Below are 20,042 nucleotides of genomic sequence, written 5' to 3'. Positions count from 1 at the left end.
ATAGGCAAGTACTCCGTAATGGATATATACTTGGGTGGCGAAGCAGGTGTGAATTTAGATTTATGCTCGTTTCGACGAATGTGAATATTGAGTGTGTATTCTCCATAATTGTTGGGTACAAAAAAATTTTGGTGGATATGTATCCGCCCCGCAACACCTATTACCGACCCTAATAAAACAACAAGGCATATTACCATTAAAGGATTTCTACCCAGTAACATACATACATTCCGCAATAACAAGATCAATATCAAGGTCAATCTGTGTTTGAGACAATTGTTGAAGTTTGGTCTTCCACTATAGTAACATACCTTAATAAAATTCCAAGTATAGAGTTGCTTCAAAATAACCAAATGTCCCACATAGACAAAATAAAAGGCCTTTACATACTCTATACATGCCAAGCCCCTTGCAAGCCTTGATTAGAACTAGAGGTATCCCTCTAGCACGTACGCGTGCAAATGGTTGGGTCGTGCTGTGCACGGGTCTTCTGGATTGTATATAAACTCCGCTTCTCTTCTCCGGAAACCACAAAATGTATTCATAATTCAAGTTTTGAAAACTTTTACTTGGTAGCAATAAATGGATGGAATCATTAGAAAGGAATTGAATAAGTTTCTTATGTTTGCTTTATGATGGAGGCAGAGGAAAGGAAAGGAAAAGAAGTGATAGGAAAGAATCATTCCTCACTTTTCATCTTCCCAAATTTGCATTTTCTCACTATAAATATGCATGAATGTGATCTATTTACTATACAGCACAAGCACAAGTGCACAACAGTATAGGGAAACAGAAGGTAATTCAGCACAGGAATTGAATTAGTATATCAGCCTTGCAAGTTAAGCAGTATAGGCCTTGTTATTTGGTTCGAGCAGCGTCAAACAGCTCTTTCCACTTCTGCGGATCACTTCCTGGTCCATCTCCCTACAGAATACAACATCCACAACCGAAAATATGAAACAATCTTGAGCTCCAGGTGGAAAAAGAGTCAAGACAAGTGAAAAAAAATACGAATTAGGTGTATAACTAACACCGTATAAAAAGATTGTAGCGCCCTTGCTAATGCCTAACTTGTTAGTATATACATTATCGTGGAAAAAAATGCACAACGACAATATGAATCATCTATGACAAATGAGAATAAAGGTTAAATTATTTAAGTACCTGAACAGAATTAATTTCAAAAATCTCCCCTTCTGTGAAATCAATATCCAGTGATTGTATACAAGCCTCGGCAACTACAAGTCTGCTTGCTTCTCCAACAAGCTTATCCCCTAGTCACAATCCCAGAAATCATCAACAGATTTACCCTTGTTACAGTAACATAAGGCCTCAAAGTTGGCACCTTAGCATACCTTGGTCTATGAGGACAGCACGGCGCTCACCCGCTGTAGCTCTGAGTAGAGTATTGAGATCATATGAAGTATACGGGCCATCAGTCAACCTCCCGGGTCTGATACAAAAACAACTTCAGTGAGAAATGTATAAACTACAAGTTACACAATATTAGAATGTTAAGATAAATGTTGTGTTTATGATGATCTGATAATGTTCATACAAATTGTTCTGTGTGTATGTGCATCCTCTATTATCTTTAATTATTATCCTCCGTGAAATACCATATACCAAATCTATCAAATCCTAACAAATTAATCAAATATTCACAACTCAAACCTGATTATAGTATAAGGAATGCCAGAATCACAAAGAAAATCCTCTCCCATCTTCTTGTACTTCAGAACACCAAAAAGATTCATGATGCTGCAGGATGAACATTAGAAAAGCTGTTCAACATACTCCGTACTACTTAAAAGTTTGTTCAAATCAGTCATCAATTCTCAAATTATGTATACATGAAGAAGTCATACCTCCATGGTAGTTCATTGGACTTGGTCACTCCAACTGATGAAACAAGAACAAATCTTTTTAGAGTCGAGGGCAGTATTGATACGAGGTTTCTTACTCCATCCCAATCTTCAGAATAGTACACACAAGTTATCAGTCATCAGCACAAAGATCTGACATTTGTACCCAAAAACATGTACAGTGTATAAGTTGCCACATTTTTTAAGTTGTAATCCCTCTGTCCGGAAATATTGTCATATTGTCCTAATCTCTCAAGATAGCCCTATCATCCTCCCACCACTTAAATTTAAGGACATATTAAGGAAATTCACCCATACACCATACTTCTTTCTAGGGAGGGTGGCTATCTTCTCTTTTTTTTTTTACAATATCCAATAAATTCCGGACAGAGGAAGTATATACTGAAATTTAGCTGCAGCAACCTTCCAGTGTTACATTTTATGACTTTATAGCAAGTAGTCAGCATTACAGTATTAAAGAAGCAACATACCTACTCTTTCAGGTGTATTATCTCCATCCCATCTCCGTGAAGGAAAAGCTGTCGTCCCTGTGCAGCATATAACATGTGTGACACCCTAAATGGAAAATTATGTCCAGAATTTACCAACATTATCAGTCTATTGGTTTAATCAGCATTGTAAACTAGATTGAATTCAGTCACTGTGTTTTCATTAGGACAGACCTCGAGAATTGATGGATCAAGATCCTCTTGGTTCCTTGTGTCCCCCTTACACACCTGTCAGAGTTCTAAAAGCTCCTTCAATATAAACTTTAATTCCCCACAGGAAAACAAATGAATTCGGACACTATGATAAACTAAAATCTATTTCACAACAGGAAATCATGTTAGCATATTAAAATTATTACCTGTAATTTCTCTTCATCTTGTTCACCAAACAATTTGGTTGCCTTTTCAGGATCTCGTAATAAAAGACGTACTTTGATATCGCGATTGAGCAATGATGCCACTACAATCTGCCCTGAAAAGAAACAACAAAACGTACGGTTTAGTCTCATAGATGAAATGTTAGGACCACAACCATAATCACAGGGACCTATATTGTATAAATACTATGTATACAATAATCTCTACATATTCAACAAAAAATCAGCAAGGACCTTCACTTGTATAACCACATGAAATCTACATTTCTCGGGGAGAGGTAAGGTAACACATTGTCCAAATGTAGCAAAAATAAAATCATTACCCTCATTTCCCAAGGCAAATGAAAAACTATTCCAATTATTTTTCCATTCTCTACTTCCAAGTGTGAGCCTTAGCCTGACCTTAGCTTCTACCACAGTACCACCCAATATGTAAAGTAGCTACGAGTAGAAGATAAGGTTAGGATCAACGTGAAAGCTTCGGGTTTCTTAGTGAGGCCATACAAACTTCGCAGTTGCTACTCTCTAAGTGACTAAAGAGAGTAACATCGTAGTTGCATGTCCTTCAAATTCACACCTAACATTTCTTTGCTGTAGAGATAGCGGGTAAATGGTGTAGACAGAATTATGTTCCTAGTCTTAGATACCACCCCTAGACTATAACCAACCAGGCAAATTAACGAGGAGCTACAAAGGGTAAATGATTTGATGTAATGAATTGCTAGTCTTAGGTACCACCCCACGAGTACAACCAACTAAACTAATTAGCATAGAATTGAATTACTAGTCTTAGGTACCAGTGTACCACCCCTAGAGTACAACCAACTAAGCTAATTAGCATCCTATTCGCTCCTTCAATCAATACACTTCATTACAAGACCAAAACTTTCTATTTCATATCATTCCAAGATATAAACATATCTATATTTATGTACCAAAATAAACTTGTGGAATACAAAAAATATTAAGATTATCACTCTGAATCTTAAGGGTTCCTATCATAGGGGCATCATATGCAGTTCCTGATTTACAGGTTTACAACTTTCAAATTCTTTAATACACACAGGTGAAATTCATTACATAACATATTTCAATTATAGGTGTGGGTAGAGAGTCTAGTATACACGGATACACACGAGCATCCTCTAGTTAGAGAGTCTAGTTTACACCCGAGTGTACCTAATAGGCTAAGAACCTAACTCTCACTCGGGTAAAATCTAATATCCGCTCATTTGTTTATTATTAGGAAATATTTCGTCCAACTTATACTTGATGAAATATACAGTAAAACCAACAATCTAATCATGGCTTAAGCAACCTTAAACCCCTCAAAAAAAAATATATACATTCATAAACTTTATAAATGAAAAGATTAAGCAAAAAAAAAATTACCAACACCGCCAGTGCCACCAACAACAAGAACCAACTTAGAAGTTGAAGCTGAAGGATACTTGGATGCCTCTGAATCGGATGATTGAATTTCATCTTGTTTCACAGCACTTACGATTGGAGATGATTTTATGGAGCAAATTTTCTCAAAATTGTGCTTTAAATAACAACATTTGTAATAATAATTTGTGGGTATCAAAGAAATAGGAGTAATTGATTGAAAAAATATTGGGTTTCTTTGATTTTTTATGGTGTAAGCTGGAATTGGAGGGAATGACGGTTTTGTTGCTGCCATGAAATCCTACTCAGTGGATGAGGACCTTATCCAGTTTATTTTCTTCGGGGGTTTTAATATTTTTATTTTATCTCTAATTAAATGGTTTATCTATCGTTTGTGAATCAAATTCATGTTTCCTTCACGTTAAAATAAATTATTTTTACAAAACTAAATTATTTTACTAACTTAATTTTTTTTAATTAAAATAATTAATCTTTACCGATTTGCTAATTATTTGTTCTTTAAAATTGCTGATTTTTTTTTTTTACTAAATAAAAATTATTTTACGTACTTAATTTATTTTACTAATCTACTTGTAAAATTTTGTTAAGGAAATCAGGTGAGCAAAACATGGGCTAAGTGGCTACAATAGATAGTATAGGTAGTATAGCCCATGGTAAGTATAGTAACATATACACCGTAGCAGTTTGCCAGTTTATTAGTGATTCTCAAACATTAAGAGTTTAAGACCCTGTTTTTTACCAAAATATAGCTATAAGGGATTACACCCACTTTACATATCATGAAGGTTACTTTGTTAGTGTTGTAGGGATTACTCAATCAGTATTACAAGGGTAACTTCGTTAGTGTTATAGAGGTTACTCAATAAGTGTTATAAGCGTTACTCGGTCAGTGTTACATGGGAACATTGTTTTTTTACAAGCGGACACATGGTGTGGCTATGCGGGTAACTGTTAGTTGCCTCACTTTTTTTTTTTTTTTTTGGAAGTAAAGTTATTTTTACTGAACTTAAATTATTTTTTACTGATTTTCAAGTTTATTTCTTCTTTAAAGTTACTGTTACTGGATTGAAATTACTTTTACAGACTGAAATTATTTTTACCTAATATTATTTTGTTAAGATGGTGAAGAGAACATGACCTTAACTGTGAAGATAAATACAATAATTAAAACATGTTCGATAAAATAGATGTTGACTAGTTGTTATTTATACATATAAAAATTAAGTTAATTGTTTGTTAAAGGTCAAAATTCAAAATTTTTTCCCTTAAAAGTATAGAAAATATTTTTAACAACTACTATAAAAGCAAGACTAGTAGTTTATCACCTTGATAAACATTCATTTCCACAATCAAGCGAAGGACAAATTTGTAATTGGTAGTGAATAGTAACTTAACCTTCTTACTAACGCCATTTGATGCAAAAGCAACTTCGTCTTTCTTGCTCTTCATCCGATTCACAATACACACACCCACCTTCATCATCACCAACACCACCATGTCCATATTTGTATTAATATTCTATCCTCTTATTCGACACTGACATCATCACCAACACCACCATGTTCGGCAAATTTAAAAAAAAAATCCTAGAGAAAATGAAGAAATAAAGGGCACGGTTAACCAAAAATGGTAGGTGAGCTCACTAGACGAAAAAGGTAAAAAGGCATTGGTTCAAACCCCCCCCCCCTTTGACACCGGTTTTGAACCGTTGGGGATTTGAGGGATGCCAAATCCATGAAAATTTGGCACCGATTCAAAACCGGTGTCAACTAAAGCATTTAGCACCGGTTAACCGGTGCTAACTACATTGAAGTTTATGAGCTTTCTCCATGGATACTTCTTCTTGAATGCTTTTAAACTTTCGCCATGAATAATGTGATCAAACAGTGTTAATATTGCTGGCCAAATTAAAAAAAAAATCCCTAAGAGAAAACGAAGAAATAAAGGGCATGATTAACCCCAAATAGTAGATGAGCTTTCCCTCTTGATTTCTCAATTGAAGTTTATGTGCTTTCTCCATAGATGTTTCTTCTTGTATGCTTCTAAACTTTCACCATGAATAATGTAACCAAACGACATTAAATTTTTTGAATCAATGCTGTTTTCTGACAATTTTATTGTCAACTGTACAAATGTACATGAAATTTTTTTTAGGCCTTGTTTGGTTGCAATGGGAAATAACTTCCCTTGGTAATTTACAATTCATGGGAAGTTATTTCACTCATACAATTCCTAGGAAATTATTTTAATTTGTTTGGTAGACATTAGGGAAATCACAATTCATAGGAATTTTGAATGACCTAGGGGAATCTAACTAGGTAATTTAATTCCTACATTATGTGGAAACTTAAAATTCCCATGGGATTCCAACTTCCTCCATTTTGCACTTTTTTCATTAACCAAACAACTCACAATTTTTGCATTTCCCAGGAATTTTGTGTTTTTTTTTTTTTTTTTTGACAAGAGCAAATGTATTCATAAAATCAGAGTTTACAACCTATAGAACAAGAACTTAAACTTAAACTATGGCTTTTACCACTAAAGCGTTATAACAACTTTTGAGACTAAAGACGAAAATAAACTTGAATTGGCCGAATAAGTCGCAGATTAGGGACTCCTTACAAACCAAGGAGCAAAAACATACTACATTCCATGAAGAGAGCAACGGAGGGGATCGAAACTGTTTGACCATGGCTAGCAAATCCTTACCTGGCGAGATAAACTCATCACCTATTAAGGTCATCAAACGGGTCACTTGAACTAGTGCCTTCCAATCAATAGCTTTCCTTGTTGGCAAGAAAGCTTTGACAACGTTGAGGCTCGAGAAACCCCAAAACAAAGTTTGGGCGCCTGCTTCAGATAATAAGAATCAGGAGTAATGACCAAAAAAATCATTACATCCGAGGGGGAAGAGAAACCAAACCCATACCACTCCAACAACGTACACACTTCACCTTAGCCAAGGCTAACTTCTTGTTCAAACCCCCAACAATCGCACCTTTAACCTCTCTTACCATAAAAACTACACTACATTCCTTAACACAGGATCTTAATTCCCACTGCACACAACCATCCAAAATACTATAGCCAAAACAACTAAATAGCCCGGAAAACAACCAAAGGGGGCTAAAACATACCGTAACACAAACTAAGGCAAATAAACTCTGATAAATACTAAGAACAACCATACTTAAGAAAGAGAACAAACCAGAGGAGAGCACCGTCCAAACCAAAAACCCGAAACCACTTACACTAGGAAACTCGAAACCCTAGCCTTAACTTCATCGTTTTCGTCACTAACTACTCTTGACGGCGGCGTTAGACCTAGCCCTCCGGCGCAAGGACCTACGAAACCCTAACCCTAACTTTACCGTTTCCGTCACAGTAAAAAATACCGATGACCTTTATGACGGCGGTGTTAGGCCTAGTCCTTAGGCCTTGTTTCACCGGCGGTGAGACCCTTTGAACGAACACAAACCTTCCACACAAAGGTGGGCAACGACGACAGAGGTGGATGATCTAAACACTCCCCTCAGAACCTTCAAATACTTAGAAAAGGCCCTCACAACCCCTCCAAAGGATTAAAATCCCCAAGAAGAAGGAGGATAACGGTGTGAGGAAACCACCAAACCAAGAAGGGGAAAGAAAATAAAGGGGAAGAGAAACGGAATGCAAGAGAAGAAGAAGACAGAGGAGGGGGAAAGAGGACGCGGAGGCCGCGGCGGCCGGAGCTTCGGCGACTCTCTGAGTTTGAAGCCACTTCAGAGCCGAACGAGGAGTGGAGGAAACGAAAACGGAGGACACTTTCTCGCCGGCGACCTCGCAGATTAAAAGCAGAGGGAAGGGAGGAACCTCGCCGGAGAAACGGTAACTTTCCCAGGAATTTTGAATGCCCATGAGAAATTAGTGTTTTCGGCAGAGGTTTCCTTTGGAGGAGGAGAGAGAACAGAGAGTTTTGTGAAGTTAGAAAGAGGTTTAGATTTATTCCCAGGAATTTTGAATGCCCATGAGAAATTAGTGTAACCAAACAATACCTTAACTGTAGAAGCACAAATATCGAAACAATTTTATTACATATTTACCACTTTCAAGGGGATAAACTTGTATTATCTCCCATTTAAATAATTATTACTCCGTATTATAATAGTCAAAATTCAATTTTGTTAGTACGAAGTATCATGCATGCTTATTACAAGTAGCTTGAAAGATTTAGAAGCATTTTGCCGCCGATTTTATTAACTAATACTAAAAAAACATTGGTCACATCATCAACTTTTAAATTATCCTATGTGTCATTCTCACATTAAAAATTTTCCTTCCAATTCTATGTGTGATATCATCAATTATTAATGATTTTTATCTTTATTTTCAATCTACACCTTTGACTTCAACGTATAATTGTTTATATAAAATTCAATTAACCAATTTTCCCTCCTAAATTATAATTTCGCATACCTAATTTGTTTAATATTTACTCATGGTTTCAATTTTTTTTATTTATACTTTCCTTAAATATTAATTATTTTTAAATCTAATTCTAATCTTCATATATAACATAATGCAATAGATTATAAACTAAAAAAAAAAAATCTTGATTGTTCATCGCACGAGAATAGTTTAGTTAACCTTAAAACACTCCTCATTCTAATCATCAGTTCATCACTATCATCTTCTGCTAAACAATTCCTGCCCCATTTTCTCTCTCTCCGCCGTCATCGCTGCCGCCAACCACCATCAATCACCACCGCATCGTACTCATTCGAAGTTTCCGATCGACAACAATGGATTCAGCAGCAATTTCCAGACTCTCTAATATTACAAGACACCTTTATCCTCACCCTGCTTCTTCTTCTTCAACCTCTCATCTTTTCGAGGTTTTTCCCGCCATTTTTTTCTACATTGATTTTTATGGTTTTAAAATTATTTTATCTTCTTATTATCAAATGAATGAATGAAGGAAATTTCGATTGCATTATAAAAATTTGTAGGGTGGGTTGATCAAAGTTAGCCCAGAAGTTTCTGATGCTCTATCTCGTGGAGCAGCTGTTGTTGCACTGGAATCAACTATTATTTGTCATGGTAATTCATGTATCATTGGTTCATGCACCCGATCCCGTTCTATCGGGATGCCGGCCCCGTCTTCTCGGGATTAAGGCTTTGATATTGTTGTTGTACATTATATTGCTGAACTGAAAAATCCCTTTTAATCAATTGTTAAATTGTACAGTTGTTATAAATTGAAAGTGAAATTGTTGTGACTACTTACTAGCTAGGAAGATGTTGAGTTGCTGTTGAAACTATGGCCTGTTTAATTGAAATGCAATTTGGGTAATTGAAAGTAAAATGGATTATGGTTTTCCAATTGTTCTTTCAATTTTAGACATCTGGATTTAGCTTGTTAACTGGCTAAACTAAGGTCTTTTTGGGCTATCGTGCAGCCGGTGACTTATGTAAAGCTAAGTGATTCGGGTATTGAACAGGAACTATGGGTGTGGTGTGAGTTTAAGTGTTTTTGTGTACTTGGATGTGCAAATAGAATTTTGTGCCCGTCCGTAAGCTACACTCCAATGAAGTGAGCGGGTTAATTTATGGATGGATAGAATGAAATAAAGGCTATTTTGTATTGTTGAGTTCTATTTGCCAATATTTGATACCATTGCTGATTGTGGTTTGTTTATGATGATATTAGGAATGCCCTACCCTCAAAATTTTAAAACTGCAAAGGAAATTGAAGCAATCGTGAGAGACAATGGAGCGATTCCTGCAACCATTGCTATATTGGATGGAATTCCGCGTATAGGTGCTTATTTTCCAATCCTTTGAATTTATGTTGTACTATCACTATTGTCTATAATGACTTTGCATTTAACTATATTCACTTGATAATTTTTTAGATTTCCTTTTTATGACTTTTCATGTTGATAATTGAACTAAATGTTTCATCATATTAACCTGGCATCAATGCTATTATGGAATATTTCATCACTGTTAAGCAAGCTGGAAAGCATTGAAGTGTTGTCTTTAGTCTCTAAGGTGATTTGAATCAAAATTAGGTCTCCAGATTGAAGAGTTGGAGAGGCTTGCTAAAACAGGAGCGCAAGTTCGAAAGACTGCTCGTCGTGACATTGCTGCTGTTGTAAGTGTCCATTGCATATTTAGCATTAGCTGCATAACTTCCTTCATCCGCTGCCATCTACCTCTGGTTCTTTATATACTTGGATTGTTTCTGAGCACAGCACCTTTGTCACTTTTGTCCTGTTAGAATAGTGCTTTACTTTAATCGTTGATACTGGAACTTGTGCATGGTGATCTCTTATGTAATCATACTTCAGTCTCCATTTTTTTCAGACCGTTCTCTGTTAAGGACATTAAAGTTGTTAAGTTCAAACAGAGTAAACCCACAAGCAATGAAGGAAATATATTTCTGTTAGAATACTTAGAAGTTTCTAAATTTTTTTGTTAGAGGCTGAACCGCTTAAAGAAACTCTATTCCTGATGGAGTCAAAGTGATTTACTATGAAACTGCATATGTTCCAGCATGGGGGGCTAGCTAGGTATAGAGTGATATTAATACTAGTTATAAGTCTGAATATGCTTTGCGAAGTGCACCATGCTTGTTCTGCCGTCTTGGTTATTTTTTAGCATTATTCCGACATCATTTGTTGGGAAGAAATGGATGTGGAATATGATAGAGAGCTAATCAACCCATGCAATATGGTTTTTGATTCAAAGACATTTTGAGATGACTAGAAGACAAGCTTTTGCTCCAATTTTGTTGCCTAGCTCCGTCTTATGTCAGGGACAGTCATGGATTGTGTTCTCTTGAGAGTCTGAATCCATAATACAACTTAGCCACCTACAATTTTTCCATCTTCTTTTTGTCTGGCTGTATGAAAGTAAAATGAATCAAATATAAGCATTTATTGTTATTAGTCTTATTACTAAAGCAATAATATATAACTGTAGTTTTTATTGTCTTTGTTTAGTTTTTATAGAACCAGCTGCTGGGTAAATCTTATTCATTAAAAGTAATTTATAGGTAAGGCTGTATATATTAGACTCCCTAGGCTACTAAAGGCGTTAGGATAATGATATGTCATGGTAACATTGTCTCATAAATCCTACTAATTCTGACCTCTGTAGAGCATATGCGAGCTGCTATTACATATTGTTATTTGTCTGCTTAGTATATATTTCCCATGCTAAGGAATCTAGACATGTCCTTATTACACTGTCTTTTTCTGTGCACTTTGCTCACTTTAGCCTCATTGTACTGCCTGCAAATCTCTGCACAAGTGTCAAGCTGCCTGAACTGCTGTGGTTGTTCTCTCAAAGATCATAGTTCCTCTCAACTCTTAGTTGTCTCGCTTGGCCTAATGTTTCTTCAACAAACGATTGCGTCTTGTACATGCATGCACAACAGTTAGTTTTAGTGTCATTTAAAGTCAATAACTTATCTCATGCCTGCTTAGGTTGCTGCTGGAGTAGATGGTGCTACAACTGTTTCAGCAACAATGTTTTTTGCATCAATGGTCAGCCTTTTCCCCAGCAGCAGATTGCATAGCATAATTCTCTGTGTCCTTTCCTATCTCCAGATTTTGGCTTACTGTCGTGATTGCAATTGCAGGTTGCCATTTCCGTCTTCGTGACTGGGGGTATCGGGGGAGTACACAGGCATGGAGAGCAAAGTAATTTTACCATTTCTTATACTGTGACAATTATACAAAAGTTAGTATACTTGGCCTAGCCTAACCAGGTTTGAAATTTTGCCATAGGGCAATAACACTCCAGCCTCATACTTTATATTGAGATTGTCCTGTGGTTTCAGAAGTTCTATTACTGAGGTCTTCTCACTTCCATTTCCCTTGTTTTTGCATTTATAAAAAAAATTGACATTCTGCACTCTGCAGACAGCACACCCTCTTCAACCCAATTTGACTGAGAGACTGTTTAGAGCTGTTGGAGTAATGTTATTTCTGCTGACCTGTTGTTGTAACATCTGATTTTGATTTGTATCTTGATTATGGTAAATCATACTGGCCGATTTCCTAGTTTGGCGATGCATAATTTTGTTTCTAGTGCATTTGAAGCACCAGGCGTATTTATTAGCTTGTTGAATAAGAGGTTGTTTTTAGAATGCTGTAGTGCATATAGAAGTTTATAGAAGCCTTTTTTTTTAAGGGTTCTATGTGAGATAGTCAAAAACATTCCTTGTTGTGCAACAAATGGTACTTTCTGTTAATGGCCTGTACCTTTTCTGTCTTAGCATGTGCAGAGGTTTATTTGTCCATACCCTTCCCCTTCCACCCCCTCCTTGACAATGCCTTAAGCCGATAATGATAATTTGTTGACTTTTAATCATGGAATAGTTTCGATATGTGTAAAGGAGTTTTATCTGTCAGCTTTCAGTAACCAATACTTTATTCTTGATATTAATATATTATTTGCAGCCATGGATATATCTTCTGATCTTACTGAGTTGGGGAAGACGCCAGTAGCAGTGGTCTCTGCTGGTGCTAAATCAATACTTGACATACCTAGAACCCTCGAGTATTTGGTGCGATACCTTTGAGAGATTCAGACTTTGCATCACTTTCGCTGCTTCTATCAATATTCAAGATCTATTTTTATCCCATGTGTTTGATGCAGGAAACTCAGGGAGTGTGTGTTGCTGGATACAGAACCAATGAATTTCCTGCTTTTTTTACTGAAACAAGTGGCTGTAAGGTACCTTTGGCATTCCTATATTTCCACTATTTTTGCAAGTGGAAAAATTGGAATCGGATGTTTGTTTTATAATATTGCCATCAAGTCATTTTTGTTATCTATATATGTTTCTTATAGTTCTATATATGTTCGCTCATACACAACACATATGTAGAGTGTACCTCAAATACCTTTAATATGAAAATTGTGGCAGTAATGAAGCCATCAAATTTCCAATAAATACTTTTCGATATCCTTTTGTCTTATTATTCCATTCAAAATAATTCACATCACATATGTAGCATACTTCAAATACCTTTATGATGAAAATAGTAGCACAGCCATAGCAGCTTATTTGGCTTCCAAGCTGTGGTTTAGAGATTATTTTCAGGTGATTATAAACCTTGTGTTACATACTTACATTTCAATGGATGTGAATTAAGGGAAAGCTATGGGAGTTTGTATGCATTTATCTGGTTTCCGTTAATTTTCTGTCATGTATTTTTTACTTGCACAGTGAGTGTAATACACTTGAGTTCAGGTCTCCTGTAATATGCTGTACCTGTACATAGCATAAACCTTGTGAAATCTATGTCACCTAATATTTTTTGTTTTTTAGGTTTCTTGCCGTGTGGATTCCCCAGAAGATGCTGCCCGGTTAATAGGTGCATGACAAATAATTTACAATATTCTTGATTTCTAAATTCTAATGCTGTACGGTCCTTGTTATTCATATTACTGATGGGAATCATTTGGATGCAGAAGCCAACACAAAACTCAATCTCGGAACTGGTGTGCTAATTGCAGTTCCTATTCCCAAAGAACATTCTGCTTCTGGTAGCTTAGTTGAATCTGCAATACAGAAGGCTTTGATGGAAGCAAAGTTAGATTTCTTCTCAGAAAAATGCTCAACTATTGATATAGTTGCTTGTAGTGTCTCTGGTATTCCTTACAAGAATTCATTTGAAATATATTTTCAGGGAGAAAAATATAAAGGGCAGTGCTGAAACTCCTTTCTTGCTTTCAAGAGTGAATGAGTTAACTGGAGGAGCTTCTTTGGCTTCTAGTATCCTTTGAAACCCTTACAATATTACAAGTTCACCCATTTTCCCCCCTCAGACTAGTGTTTTTAAAGTTCAAAGTTGTGAAATAGTAGTGTTTTGCTTCACAGTGTCTGACACGGGTCGAATGCTTAATTGACCTGAGTTTTACATGAGTTGATACATTTTCTTGACTTGCATCTAGATATCGCTCTTGTAAAGAATAATGCCACCACTGGTTCTAGGATTGCTGTTTGTCTTGCCCAAATGAGAGGATATGGTGATCAAGTTAAATCTTAGTGGTCGTCTATGCACCAGGAGTTATCTGTGACCTGGCTACGGTATCTGACAAGGTATTTATATCTCTAACTCCATCATTCTGATATGTAGTCTGTGCTTATAAGTTTGTCACTTCTGATCAGTATTTGGGGCCATGGATGCATGTTTCTCCCTTTAATTTCCCCCGTTTTGGTGGGGCTACAAAGTTATATTCCATAACGTGCATCTTTAGATCGACCTTAGCCTCTATAAATTCATAATGAAGAAGAGTAATGCAGGACATTGGCCTATTCCAAGAATGCTTTAACTATAGATGATATGGTTATATAAAAAATCTTTAGGACGTCTGGAAATAGCTCGCCTTTTTAATATAGTATCAATTGTATGTCAATTAAGATGACAACCTGACTATTTTGTGAAATCCTGTCATAATTGGGATAATGTGACTTCTAATTCTTGATGGATGGAATACATTATTGTGGATAGAAATAATCTATATCTAGCTGATGAATCATTCAGTGTTACTAATATAGTTCCTTCTCCTGCAGCTAGGCTACGTCAGTTTCATAAGACTCATGACTGTAGTTGGTGACTTTGACGATGCAATGTTCATCAGGGTGCATCATCTTCAATTCATCGCGTCATATGGCTGAGTGTGGCTGCATATGGCTTCTTATGAGGCGGTCGCTGTCTTTTGCTGGATTGGAAACGATGAATCTTTCAAGTGAGATTTTAGCTGAGAATAAATCCACTGTACAAACTGTATGAATTTTAGCTGAGAATAAATGTTACTCCTATGATTTAGTGTAAGTTAGAGTTTAATAATAACATTGAGGGTTGCATTTTTCAAACAGGTGAACGTGGGTTTCAACAAAAACTCCACTAAATTCATGTGATTCCAAAGACAATTGGTCATCCAAATTAAGTTGTTTGTCTGCAAGTTTCTGTATTCAAGCTGCATTTGCAGTCCCACTATAACTACATTGTTTAGTCAGTCGGTTTTACAGCTGAACAGTCAACCTAATCATAAATATTTATGTATTTCTAGCATTCCTAATCTTTATAGATTCCGTTTTATATATAAAAAAAAAAAAAAAAGTATAAACGCGAATTAATTCAAATTTAGATGGTCAAGATAAACAAATCCAAATCAGAAATATAGATTTCTACGATCATAATTCCAACTCTTGACTTTATGATTGTTATCGAGCTTGTTATCATGGTTTTGGGTTAGAAATCACTTGGTTTTAAATAAGTTTAGAAAATTGTATTATGTAGCGTTCCATTGTGACATTAATGATGGTGATACACTATATCTATATTTTAAAACAAAGTCACAAACTCATAATCAAATACTAATGGTCAAAATTAAGTAAATTATATAGGGAGTATGAATCAATTTGTAAAATTATGTATTTTCCTATTTGGTGAACATATTAATCTTGTTGAAAAAAAAGTGAAAATATTAATCTTTTACTGTAGTTTTAAAAGCACTAATACAAGATTCATGATCAAAGTAAGCAGGATATTAGATTTCACTACTAGAATCTAATGTAACTTTTCTGATCAAAGGAAAACTTTTCTAAAAAAGCCAAAAGCATAATTTTTTTTTGGGTACAAAGCAAAAGTATAATTTGACTGGTCATATTTTGACCATAATTAGTTTTAAACTCATATTAAGCTCAAAATTCTGAATAGATAATTGCTTTCATAGCTTTAGAATATAAATTTAAGTTACAATGATTTTATAATTTATTTATTTTTGTATGATCTCATGTGCATGACTCAAAGGAAAGCACTGGTGGATTTTTATTCAAACTTTTGGGAACTGTTTAAAACAGTTTAAGGATAATTTGCAAAGAAAAAACAAAAAAGAAATTAAGAAACTTTCTGATTACTCTTTTTCCTTAGAAAAATTCTAGTAGATGGAGCGTTAGATTTGCTGTCATTTTACATGATGACTGACCCCAAAAAATAGAGTTATAGCTGGATCTATTCTGTAAAATATTGGACTTTCATGAACTAGGTTACCCACATGGTTTTGGTGCTATGACCCTCCCTCTCATTCAAAGAAATTAGGCAAGAATAATACTTGTATTCCGATAACACGGTACGAACGTGTAATCTTACGCGACAAATAAGTCATTTGAATAGTACGGGAATAAGGTTACTTTTAATCAGTATAGTTGAACGATAAGCTGAATAATTCAATTACTTATTGAAGTGACAATTTAAACAATACAATATTAATTACATTAAATTTTAGTTATGACTAGATCCATTCGACTTAGAGTGAAAATCGAGCCACGCAATTTCAGCAATGCACTAACACATACAAGTAAATCATAACCAAGATTACAAGTTATAGATAGTGGTAATGTTAGTTGTAATGGTTTAACCAGTGGAATAAACATAAACATAACCACTTCCAAAACTAAAGTAGTTACCAAACAACAATATTGATCACTAGTATAAAACATCCAATTAGATGACTTAAAAGAGAAATACATGTTGTGTTGTACTAATAAAATTTTGAAAGCACACCTAATTAATTAGATGTCATTATAATCAGCTACTACTACTACTACTTTTCTACCTACAAAAAATACATTGTACTAATTCTCTTCAAATTAGTCGGTGGCCTAAAAAGACAAAATTAATCCCCCTATATATACTTATTATTGAGTCTATGAATTGCTTATTTGGACTTTTGCTTCAAAGTCGCAGTAAATGTTTTGTCTTATTACACAAATTTTGGTTCTAGTACGGTTAATATGGTACAACATCAATCAATAAATTTTCTACGACTTTTTTACGCGTTATGGGTTTTATTCGTGAGAAGGGCCTCTTAATAATTTTTTATTTTTTTTTTAATTTTAATAAAATCAAATCTATGAAGTATTTCTTATAGTGTATTTGATCTTTTAGTATAAAAATAATCTACTTTGTATTTCTACTTTTAGAATCTTGGAGAGAAATGTAAGAGTTTTTAAAGCAGTGGCGGACCCAATTAAGTGACATGGGGGGACAACTGTCCCCCCATTTTTAAAAAAAAAATAAAAATAAAAAAAGTGAAAAAAAAACAAAAAAAAAGCAAAACGCGACACTGCTACAGAATGAAGAACAACCAACAACAGTCAGTCTTCACTCCTCCAATTCGCCATTGCATCCACTGAGATCGATCGTCGAGGCGTGCGTCGCTGCTCCACCAACCAGGCAACCACCGCCCTGCTGCATCGCTGCTCTCAGTTCCTCACCACTCACCAGTTCACCAAGTCACCACAGCACCACTTCGGTCTTCGGCAAATCGGCAGTTCGGCAACCTCTTCACTAGCTGCGTGCACCGGCACCGCCTGCGTGCAACCAGGCAACCACAGTCTGACCGTCGAGCCTCGGCCGTCTTCGCTTCATCAACATCAATGGTATGTCTTGCTATTTGCTAACCCTAATTCGAAATTCCCAATTTGAAATCTCCAATTGACAATTGTTAACCCTAATTTTCAGATTTTTGTTTAATTATTGTTAATTTTAATTGCAATCTTTGTTGAATTTTAATTTTAATTGCAATTTTAATCTTAGATTTTACCGTTTTATTATTATGCAATGGTGTGAATTGTGGAAATTGATATATATATTTCAATTTAATTAGGAAATGTCAAATGATTCACCTAATTCAAACAAATCCAAGGCTACTAGAAAACAACCCGATCTTCGACAATTCATGTTTAAAAGAAAGAAACTCCATGAAAATGAGTCCAATAACTCCCCTTCATTAAGCTCCCCTCAAAGTCAAGAAGATGATATGGAAATGGGTGGTTCAAGTACTTGTAATGTACCATTTGAAATTTTAATACTAAGTATTAACCAATTTGTGTGTTTGAGTTTTTTTTTTGTTTTTATTTTTTGTTAAGCTTTTTGTAAGTTAAGCATTTTGTCCCCCCGAATTGAAAATTCTGGATCCGCCACTGTTTTAAAGAATAACCATTTATAGAGTATAATAGTGATTTTTAATAAGATATACGAAGTATGGAGTAGTATATAAGTAAACAATTTAGATAACAAAGTACACTTTGTTATTTGTAGAAAAAATGAATTGTAGGATGAATTAGGCGGAACGGACATAATCATCTATTTTCATAGGATTATACGGATTAATTTTTTTGTGCGTACGAACGTATATAATTTACTAAATAACATTACATATGAAGCATAATTTTCTAAATAGTATTACTCCATAAAAAAAGTATACAAGTAGTTTCTCCAAGAGGGTGAATTAAAGGAACCTACAATAGATGTACTCATAATGAAAATTAGGCATTGCTTTAAAAAATATTATGTGGTAGGTTATTTTCCATTTCACACGTATTAGTAACTCAGTCAAATTTCTTTCACTATTTATGATTTTATAATCAATATTTGTGATTTTTTTTCATTTACAAAACTTCTTGGTTTACATTGAAGACAAAATGAAAAAGACAAAAAGTTGAAATTTGCAAAATCAGCTAATAAAGCATTATGATGAAAAATGGAACTATCTTTTAGTGACAAAAAAAGAATCTTTCATTTTTAGGTCTATCAAGCATCAATAAACTTGTATATTGTTGAACAAAATTATAGTCAAGTTTTGAACAAAATTTCTTTTAAACATAATCTTTCAAGGGAAAGTGACTTACACGTTTATATCACATCTTCCCTTTTTATTCCAGTCAAAAATAAAATTAAAATTAAAATTTGTATCATGCTAAAATGTTTATTGTGAATGTACACATCATTTGTAAAACAACTTAAAGACCTAAACAAAAAAAAAAAAAAAAAAAGAATTTAATATACTTGTAAATTTATAATAATGTAACTTAATTTTTTTTTCATTAAAACCTTAAAAATATCATTCTATAGATAAAACAGGCCAGATTGAATACACATATAAAAGCATACAATAAATAAACCAACCAACAACCAACGTCTGTTTGTGGAACGAGATCATATTTAATTTTGCATATTAGATTAGCTGAACCAAACATTCAAGTCGATATTCACTTAATATCACATGAACTTATGAAAAACAAGCATTATAATCCCTAATCTAAATAAAGGATTTGAATCAAAACTAATTCTCTAGAAGAAATATAGTTGCATTTTTTTTTGTTGTTGAAACAAGAATATAGTTGCATTAACTTACGTATACATTGTACCCAAAATAAAATTGAATACAAAGAAAAAAAACTTGAAAAATAAAAAAGTAGTTGGGTAAAAGGACAAAAAAGAGAGTCCACAAAAAAAGATAAAAGTGGTATCTACTTTTGGAAGGATCCTTAACCACCTTGTCCCGTTTGTCTTAAATAAGGAGAATGGGATAAATACCAATTTGTATGTGTCTTTGTGGTGTTGGCTTTCAAACAAAAAAACCAATTTAATTATTTATAATTTTAATTTTATTAATTGTGAGCTTCCATGTAAATTCCCTCTTCCAAACACAAAACCCCACTAACAAACAAAATTAGGGGTTTAGAGAGAGAAAGTGTGAGTGTTTTGTTTGTCTTTGTTAAGGCATGTTTGGAGCCAAGTGTTGATTGGGAATAAATTTGGGGAGCCTTTTTCTTTGGCTCTTTTCCTTGATTCCCAAACTCACTTCAGGTTAAGACGAAACCATCCATTGAAATTAAAGCCACTACCATATCTTTTTCCCATTAGACAAAACTATACAATAGTCACTTTGGATTACTATTTATTTTTTTATTTTTTATATTAAATCACTTCAGTGTTTAAAGTTATTTAGAGTACCTCACTTGGTGATTTAGGCTATGTATGGCTTATTTTATTTTAATGTTTTGTTAATTATTTCAGATCAAATTAGAT

General features: G+C 34.5%; 2 protein-coding genes across 3 annotated transcripts; one reads left to right on the top strand and one right to left on the bottom strand.

The window, feature by feature from the left end:
* Positions 1-298: 298 nt before the first annotated feature.
* Positions 299-4,588, bottom strand: LOC110736275 (uncharacterized protein At2g37660, chloroplastic-like). Its single transcript, XM_021916452.1, has 9 exons — positions 4,144-4,588; positions 2,734-2,846; positions 2,549-2,602; positions 2,357-2,441; positions 1,869-1,974; positions 1,675-1,761; positions 1,356-1,453; positions 1,165-1,274; positions 299-924 (listed from the first exon to the last, which is right to left on the bottom strand). The coding sequence occupies exons 1-9, from the start codon at positions 4,433-4,435 to the stop codon at positions 859-861; spliced, it is 1,011 nt and encodes a 336-aa protein (XP_021772144.1). The 5' UTR covers positions 4,436-4,588; the 3' UTR covers positions 299-858.
* Positions 4,589-8,671: 4,083 nt separating this feature from the next.
* Positions 8,672-15,236, top strand: LOC110736274 (pseudouridine-5'-phosphate glycosidase-like). Of its 2 annotated transcripts, none has more exons than XM_021916451.1 (13): positions 8,672-9,035; positions 9,150-9,240; positions 9,851-9,961; positions 10,215-10,297; positions 11,634-11,693; positions 11,789-11,849; positions 12,612-12,718; positions 12,811-12,888; positions 13,487-13,532; positions 13,630-13,750; positions 13,848-13,933; positions 14,113-14,260; positions 14,739-15,236. In XM_021916451.1, the coding sequence occupies exons 1-12, from the start codon at positions 8,943-8,945 to the stop codon at positions 14,205-14,207; spliced, it is 1,032 nt and encodes a 343-aa protein (XP_021772143.1). In that variant the 5' UTR covers positions 8,672-8,942; the 3' UTR covers positions 14,208-14,260; positions 14,739-15,236. The 2 variants fall into 2 exon arrangements, with proteins under 2 accessions (XP_021772143.1, XP_021772141.1); XM_021916449.1 differs by having other exon boundaries at positions 14,735-15,236.
* The last annotated feature ends 4,806 nt before the right edge of the window (positions 15,237-20,042 follow it).

The sequence above is a fragment of the Chenopodium quinoa genome, unplaced genomic scaffold, assembly GCF_001683475.1.
Source record: "Chenopodium quinoa cultivar QQ74 unplaced genomic scaffold, ASM168347v1, whole genome shotgun sequence".
Taxonomy (NCBI): Eukaryota; Viridiplantae; Streptophyta; class Magnoliopsida; order Caryophyllales; family Amaranthaceae; genus Chenopodium; species Chenopodium quinoa.
Note: the sequence above shows the minus strand (reverse complement) of the source record. Positions and strands in the feature narration are given on the sequence as shown.

Bases quoted from the DNA above. Each gene is read 5' to 3' on its own strand.
- LOC110736274 (XM_021916451.1), top strand. From the start codon at position 8,943: ATGGATTCAGCAGCAATTTCCAGACTCTCTAATATTACAAGACACCTT. The intron at 13,751-13,847 runs GTTAGATTTCTT...ATATATTTTCAG, and splicing joins AAGGCTTTGATGGAAGCAAA to GGAGAAAAATATAAAGGGCA. The intron at 13,934-14,112 runs GTATCCTTTGAA...ACTTGCATCTAG, and splicing joins AGGAGCTTCTTTGGCTTCTA to ATATCGCTCTTGTAAAGAAT.
- LOC110736275 (XM_021916452.1), bottom strand. From the start codon at position 4,435: ATGGCAGCAACAAAACCGTCATTCCCTCCAATTCCAGCTTACACCATA. The intron at 2,442-2,548 runs GTCTGTCCTAAT...TTTTCCATTTAG, and splicing joins TTGATCCATCAATTCTCGAG to GGTGTCACACATGTTATATG. The intron at 925-1,164 runs GTACTTAAATAA...TGTATTCTGTAG, and splicing joins TTGAAATTAATTCTGTTCAG to GGAGATGGACCAGGAAGTGA.